We start from the raw sequence: 7,838 nt of genomic DNA, 5'->3' as shown, positions 1-7,838 counted from the left end.
ACCTGTACACACACACACACACACACACACACACACACTCACGCTCACACACACACTCACACACTCACTCACTCACACACACACACTCACTCACACTCACACACACACACACTCACACTCACACACACACACACGCACACACACACACTCACACACACACACACAAACACACACACACTTACACTCACACACACACACACACACACACACACACACACACACTCACTCACACTCACACTCACACTCACACACACACACACTCAGCAGTGTTTAATGGGTCGAGTCAATATTTGCTCTCTCTCTTGATCTCCATTAAAGGTTAATTAGACTTGACCCTCTCTCTCTGTTCAAACGCTGATCACTCCCAGACCTCCCAGCTCTCCTCCCAGTCACGCATGCAGGAATCTATTTCCAGCATCGCAGGGAGGCTGTCCACGTGCACGCTCACCACTGCACATCGTGTCCTTTCTGGGTATTTAGGCTGTTTTAGTCCATTAAAGTGATGTTTGGTACAAACCTATAAAAAGACCTAACTTACTGTATGTGATGACTAAAATGATTGAACTATTATTATTTTGATATATTGCATATGACTGCACAAACTTCTATATTGAAAATTTTCCTTATTATACTTTTATATTTTTACATTTTGTCTATTTTATGTTTATACATTTACACAAACCCTCTCTCCCTGAAATGTGTTTTACACAACACAAATCCAGAGTAAAAGTAAATAACTAACACATTGGATTTTTTTTTTTCTTTTACACATATGTCACCTGTATATTTATGTCTACTCAACATAGCAAATTTGTTGTACGTGTACCTCTTTCTGATTTTGATAAAAAGAGTCAAAGTTCTGTGTTACGTTCTTTCATGTGTCCCTGAAAAGAAAAAGATTTGTTTGTTGTGATTAAACGGGAGACTGAAGATCATGATTTATTGCTCTTTATGATCTAAGGGCTATTTTTTTTATTAGAAAAATCTCATCTCTGCTGCTGACAGGAGATACTTGTGTTTTAAGAATTAAGCGTTATTTTGGTTTTATGTTAGAAGTAGGAACCACTTATTTTGGTTGTGTCTATAAGCTCCTTAAGCATCGTTTTTGTACGTGTAATGGTGCTTTCAGACCAAAAGTGAAGCGAGCGTTCGGTTCCGTGAGTTTACATACAAGGTCAATGCAAAGACGCGTTGAGCTGCGATTTCCTGTCGGGCGGCGCGAAGTGACGCGAAGAGGGCGGTGCCGGCGACGCGAAGGAATTCACGTGAGTTGAATATTTTCATCTCAAGCAAGAAAGTCGTATGACGCTGAGTTGTGAAAGCCTATCAGCGTTGTGATTGTCCGTACATCCCCCACGGCTTCAGAGTGTTGCGTGGAGAGGACCAGTCAGAGCGGGAGATTGAAAATCCGCTGCCCGACGGAGAGCTGCTGAAAGTACGGGGAGAAAGAGGCGGGAGCAGCGCTGTAGCTTTCGGACAAATAAACCCCCGTAGTCGGTCTGGATTCTGCTCTGACAGCTACGCCGTTTACCCGCAGGAGGAGCTCAGAGTTAACTGCTTTTATTAAATTAGCTTTTTACTTTAGTTTGGGATTACAGCTTGATTTATCTTCACTGGAGCTTCTCAGCAGCTTCCGTTCACATCCGGTTCCACTGTTGTTGTTGTTCTTAGCGTCAGAGCTCTGCTGGACTGCGACTCCATATTTATATAAAAACCGGACAAAACTGGACATTACTTGGAGAAAAGAAAGCGAGGAAGTTGAACTACCTGGTGAGTTCAGAAAATATGTGTCTGTAACTTTATTCCAACTGTCGTTGTACTTTACTGTGAACAGGTTATATTGTCATCATTTCGGCATCAGTTTGATCCGTTTATTGCAATTAAATCACAGCAAAATGTTTACTTTGGGTTCATAAAGTTGTAGTAATGGCGGGTTTTGTTTATTCGCGTTATTGCGTTGTGTGTGAACACTCAGCAGTTGTCCAGCGATAAAACCTCCGCGAGGAAAGTGTTCTGTGGATTAAATTCGCATTTGGTCTGAACGCAGTCTAAAGGTCTTTTCACACGGGAAGCGACGCTCAGCCTGCGTAGTCGACTGGCCCTGCGGGGTCGCTCTGCGATTCTCATGTGAACAGACACGGAGACAAGTGCTCCGCGAGTAAACGGACGGCGCTTTATAGATAGTATCCATGGCAACGGCTTCTGTGTTCCTTCAAAGCCTAGCTTAAAGTAAAACTATAAGTAAAGTTAGTTGATAGGCTATTATATTTTATGTATTATTGATATAGCTGAAAAATCTAGTCATGCAAACGCCCTCCTTTTAATGTCCCGATAACTGTTCAGTGAGGTCACAGACGGCGAGGATCAGTCTCTCATCCATCTTCTTCAACATTGCGAGACTTCACAATTTTTAAACGGCACGTTCTTAACGTCGTAGTTTGGTTGGGTGAAGGCTCCAAAACCACTGGGTTAGATTTAGGAAAAGATTGTGGTTTTGCTTAAAATAACAGCGTTAATTAATCCTAGAAAAATTATAATCAAGGGCAACTGGACTTGGTTGAAGATTCTCAAAGACATTTCGTCCCTCATCTTGACCACGAACCCACAGAGAGTAAAGAGCTGAGTTTCCCTACCAGGCAGTCAGAACTGAAGAAGTCTCTCGGATGAGGGACGAAACGTCAAGTCCAGTTTCCCTTGATTTTAATCTTCCTTGGATAACTATGACCTGTAAGACTGAGGACCTTCACAATACGTTACTAAACTTACACAACTTCAATAAAAACATTCACTGTTAAATGTTTGTCTAAGACAGGAAACAAACGCCGGTCTCCTGTTTGAGAGTCCTGTTTTTGGCCGACCGTCTGCTCAATAATTGTTATCACTGTGACCAACAGGGGGCGCTGCGGAGCCCTCAGCAACGGTTCTTCTCACACCATTACTCCCAGAACTTCTCCCAGTCCTCCCAGTAACAAGCTCATACAGCAAACATAATTCTTAAATGTCCTCAATTATAAAAGTTATTGACTTTTGATTTTTCTTTCAAATCACTTCTTTTTTTTGTCCATGTTGACAACAATAAGAAATGCTCAGCGAAGGCTTTGATTTCAGATTTATGTTCAACAGCATCATGAAAACAAAGATCTGAACATTCTGAAAGTCTCTGTTTGGTAACATTGAATTGGAAATTAACTAAACTGTGTAAATAAGGATTATAAACTGATGGATCAATTATAAAACTACAATTAATGTTCAGCTGATGGTTAATTGACAGATTGTTTCAGTGTAACTTGTGTTTCAGATCTGTTTGCTGTAATCTCTAAAGACTCTCTAATAATCTCTAATCTGATCTACACCTGTATGTTTGAATATTCTGATTCAAACTCCGGACAGACAGGAGGCGGAGCCACAAACTGATTTCTCTCTTTAATTGATAATTACATTAATTATTCTGGTACACTGCAGCCAGACAGCTGCTGATTGGTCCGTGAAATTGCTCAGGTGAAGGTCAGGTAATCTGGGATTGGTCAACTGGTCTGATGAAGGCGAGGTGTCATCTGGGAACAAAACAACAAGGACATGTGAGACACAGAAGTTACATAGGCGGGGCATAAAAAGAAAACCAGGTACCTGGGCGGGGCTTGAGCAGGTAGTCAGGTACCTGGGCGGGGCGTAAACAGGTAGTCAGGTACCTTTAACTTTAACAGGACGTGAAGCCCTTCCAATAGAAATTCTTGCAGCCAGCTTTGCGTTCACGGGGGGGCAGGTTGTTGGGGGGGTCGACGGACCGCTCCAGGTTCATTCTTCCTCCTGCTGCCATGGAAACGACTGCTGCCTCCCGCTGGGCGTCGGCCTCTGGCAGAGACATCTGAGCCAGCAGGTCCTCCACCGCACGTTTACTCCAGTCCTGAAAAACAACAGCAGGTTTTTAATAAACGGTTTGTCAGAACAGATGTCAGATTTAGTCTTAGTCCTGCCTGGACCAGGAAATCTGGAGCTGTTCTGGAGCTTTCGACTTTATCACATGGGCCTAGAATTAGGCAGGGAGAGAAGGGACAATATCCAGCAACTGCTGAATTGTCCCCAGCAACAAATCAGATTAAAAAGTTAAATATAACCACTGTTGTCTGTCAGTGTTTCTGTTATAAAAACAGTCCGCTGCAAATTAGCAAGAGAACAACATAAACCAAAAGGAGGAATTCTGTCAACTATGAAGGAGAATTAGGGCCACTGTTAGACCAAACTAAGTCACCTTATGAGAAAAAAGTTGTGATAAAGAATAAAGTCAGTATAATAGAACAGGTTGTTGGAGTCAGATGTGCATGTTTAGTATTTCCTGGCAGTCTCCAGTTATTTAGACTTGAGATCAGTTTGCAGTGTGGCGTCTTTCCGTCTGACCGGTAGCTCTGTAGATTTCTGCCTGATCAGAAGTAAAGTAAATGTTACGATTTTATTCTCGTTGTAATATTCAGACTTTTTTCTGTCAGAGAACACAGATCTGTGGGAGAGATTCTGAATGTGCAGAAAGTTTTGAACATGAGCAGAAAAGCTGCTGAAACACAGGAGCTGTTAAAGTCCAGGAGTTTCTAACTGAATTAAAATAAGTTAATTTATCACAGAGGTGAAAAGGAGCCACATGCACATTTAATACTAATGCATTACATTTATATAGCACTTGGGGGGACTCATCTCAACCACCACACGATGTGTAGCGCCCACCTGGGTGATGCACGGCAGCCATTTGCAACAGGTCGCTCACCACACATCAGCTTGAGGTGGAGAGGGACGGAAACATAGAGCCAATTACACTGGTGGTGGAGGGGGGGGGTCCAGATGGAGCGAGCGAGTTTGAGAATTTTACCAGAACTCTGGTGAACCCCCTACTCTTTGGGATAACTGCCACAGGATCTTCAATGACCACAATGAGTCAGGACTTCAGTTTAACGTCTCATCTGAAGGACGGCGTCTCCCTCAGCACAGCGCCCCCATCACTGCACTCTGGCATTCAGATTTTATTATTAAGTGCGTTTGAGATGACGGCGGCTGACTTTCACCGACTTGATAGTCTAACGTGAGCTGCAGGTCACACAATAGTGTGTTACCAACTTTCTGCAGTCGGACAAAAGCAACTGCGGCCGCCTTGCTCCCGTGAGGTTTTAATGTCATGGTGACGTTTTGCAGCGCCAGCGAAAGTCGGACACAATTTCTAACCAGCATGTATCACGTGAAGTCAGAACTGCGCCGCATTAAGTCAAACACACCTATTAAAACCAGATATGAGACAACGCCCTACTGGCCCAACAACACCTCTTCCAGCAGGAAGACTCCCATTCAGGTACAAGCCAAGTCCAAACCTGCTTAGCTTCAGTTCTTCAGCTGAAGCAGGGCACATGTTGTTACGGCTGCTGGAGGTTAATTCTCCAACAAAGACACAAAAGAGGAGGGAAGACTAAATCATGCCTGCATGTGTGCTGACACAGCAAAGGATAATATTAAAAGAGAAGCGTTGATCTGCTATCCTGTAAATGTCACTTCAATTCTGCAAAAGTTTTAAAACAGAGGGTTCTGATTGGTCGTTTCTCTCACCTGTGACAGGAGTCCGGCGCTGCGAGCTCTTTGCAGCAGCCTGTGCTGACGCAGCTCCAGGTCAAGGTCCTGGTTCTGGTACTGGTCCTGATCTCGGTCGAGCTGAGAGGAAACACCTGGACCGCACAGAACCAACGCCATGAGAGCCAAGATGGCGGGACAACGAACAACGAACTGCATACCTGTCGAAATGTCAGGAGGAGAAGAAAATAAACACTGAGGTACCTGGGGAAGGAAAATCAAACTTCAACAAAGTAGAAAAGAATTAAAACAGATCGTAAGAAGGAAAGTCTCCTACTGTCTGCTGGTCTGGTATCTTCTGCTTGTCCTGGCTCTGGTTCTGGGCTTACCTCTGGTCCTGGTCCTCTGGGCACAGCGCTTTTGAAGCCTGATGCTCCTCCTCCTGTAGGCCACGTGTTTGATTGGCAGCCGACGGGCTGCGAGGCAATGAAAGAACGCTGACATCCAAGTTAAACAAACATCCATTAGTCCTTATTGACTTTAAATGGAGTCTGAACAATAAAACAATAAAACTATCAGCAGCAGCGACGTTCTGCAGCCGCCGGCGCCCATCTTGAACAAATACAACGGCAGAATGTCCGGCTGAAGAGGGGAGGAATTAACGGAGCGTTCAGAGGATTAGCAGACTTCATTAGCACTTGCTGATATCTCCATTAAACAAAGAGGCAGCCGCAGTCGCCCACTCAACATTTAGTCAGAACAAACACTCTGCTGCTGCTTCACTTTAACACTGCAGAAAAACACTTCATATTAGTTTAAAATGTTCTCCTGCAGAGAGACAGAGTGGATGTCATCAGGGAATCTGAACACTCACTGTCACAGGAAGGACTAAACGTAGTAACATTACTGTGCACAAATACTTGTAGTCAAAGTCAGTTTATCAGTGAAACGATAAAGATTAAACTCACCTTTAGTGTGAACCTGCTTTTTGTAAGTCGCTCACACATCTGTCAAGTTAATGTAATGTAAAACTCTTCCACATCAAAATCAATTTATTTGAATGTACAGTATCTCACCAAAGTGAGGACACCAAAGGGCGTCACTTTGCGTCGAAAAGTGGTGGGGTCAGATTAGGGGTGAGACGAAACACTTGGTCCACAAGACGTGAGAAAGCACAATATTGGAGTCACGAGAACAAGACAACAAGATACTCCAATGCGATTTAGCAGAAATATTCATTGATGAAACAGGCTATTCGATTGGGGCGTCTGGGGGTCCTCCCTCAGAAGATTTTGAGCGTTAAACTCTTAATTTCCTGCATTCTAGAGACATTTTCAGACCAATTTATGATGGAAATGGCTTGTTTATATGAAGGGAAACAACATTCATGTGGACCGGTGACAAATCAGAATATAAAAATATTATCAGCAGCTTGTTACTTTTTTGGGCAAGGGAAATTTGTTTCTTCTATATTTACATTGCATTTCATGTTTTCCTGTTGTGCAAGTAAACCTTTCTGATAGAATCTTTATTTGTTATTTAACATTTCTGTTGCAAGCTAATCTTCAGAAAACTTTTAGCAAGTGCTTTTACACACACACTTTTGTAAATACTTGATTCTATCTTTTCATGTGACGACACTGAAGAAATGACACTTTGCTCCAATGTAAAGTAGTGAGTCTACAGCTTGTATAACAGTGTAAATCTGCTGTCCCCTCAAAATAACACATCACACAGCCGTTAATATCTAAACCGCTGGCAACAAAAATGAGTACACCCCTGAGTGAAAATGTCCAAAGTGTCAATATTTTGTGTGGCCACCATTATTTATAATAATAATATAATAATAATCCTTATTTGTAGAGCACTTTTCAAAAACAAGTTACAAAGTGCTTTAACAAGTGTAAAGAATAATACAAAAAAAGATAAGAGCATGAAAATTTAATATAACATTAGTAAAATACAATAAAATAAAAGGGATAAGATAAAGTCAAATAAGATCGGGAAAAGCTCTCCTATAAAAGTATGTTTTAAGAAGGGACTTAAAAGAGTTCACTGACTCAGCCGACCTGATTTCCTCGGGCAGGCTGTTCCAGAGCCTCGGGGCCCTGACAGCAAACGCTCTGTCCCCTTTAGTTTTCAGTCGAGACTCTGGAACAGACAACAGACCTCTGCCCGAGGATCTCAAGGTACGTGCTGGTGCGTATGGGACTAAAAGGTCAGAAATATAACAAGGCGAGAGGCCATGAAGAGCTTTAAAAGTGATCAATAGAATTTTAAAGTCAATTCTAAAA

At 42.6% G+C, this 7,838-nt stretch overlaps 1 protein-coding gene across 2 annotated transcripts; it reads right to left on the bottom strand.

Moving 5' to 3' along the window:
* Positions 1–3,410: 3,410 nt before the first annotated feature.
* Positions 3,411–6,269, bottom strand: LOC123986330 (somatostatin-2-like). 2 transcript variants are annotated; one of them, XM_046074533.1, is made up of 4 exons: positions 5,934–6,269; positions 5,584–5,765; positions 3,690–3,904; positions 3,411–3,554 (listed from the first exon to the last, which is right to left on the bottom strand). In XM_046074533.1, exons 1-3 carry the CDS (start codon positions 6,067–6,069, stop codon positions 3,698–3,700), a joined length of 525 nt encoding a protein of 174 aa, XP_045930489.1. In that variant the 5' UTR covers positions 6,070–6,269; the 3' UTR covers positions 3,411–3,554; positions 3,690–3,697. The 2 variants fall into 2 exon arrangements, with proteins under 2 accessions (XP_045930489.1, XP_045930490.1); XM_046074534.1 differs by lacking the exon at positions 5,934–6,269 and adding an exon at positions 5,882–5,929.
* Between the last annotated feature and the right edge of the window lie 1,569 nt (positions 6,270–7,838).

The sequence above is a fragment of the Micropterus dolomieu genome, linkage group LG17 (assembly GCF_021292245.1).
Source record: "Micropterus dolomieu isolate WLL.071019.BEF.003 ecotype Adirondacks linkage group LG17, ASM2129224v1, whole genome shotgun sequence".
Taxonomy (NCBI): Eukaryota; Metazoa; Chordata; class Actinopteri; order Centrarchiformes; family Centrarchidae; genus Micropterus; species Micropterus dolomieu.
The sequence above is the reverse complement of the archived record's forward strand: the minus strand, read 5'-3'. Positions and strand labels throughout refer to the sequence as shown.

Coding starts and splice junctions, on each gene's coding strand:
- LOC123986330 (XM_046074533.1), bottom strand. CDS start 6,069: ATGGATGTTTGTTTAACTTGGATGTCAGCGTTCTTTCATTGCCTCGCA. Junction 5,766..5,933: donor CCAGAGGACCAGGACCAGAG/GTAAGCCCAGAA, acceptor ACATTTCGACAG/GTATGCAGTTCGTTGTTCGT. Junction 3,905..5,583: donor GCGCCGGACTCCTGTCACAG/GTGAGAGAAACG, acceptor GTTGTTTTTCAG/GACTGGAGTAAACGTGCGGT.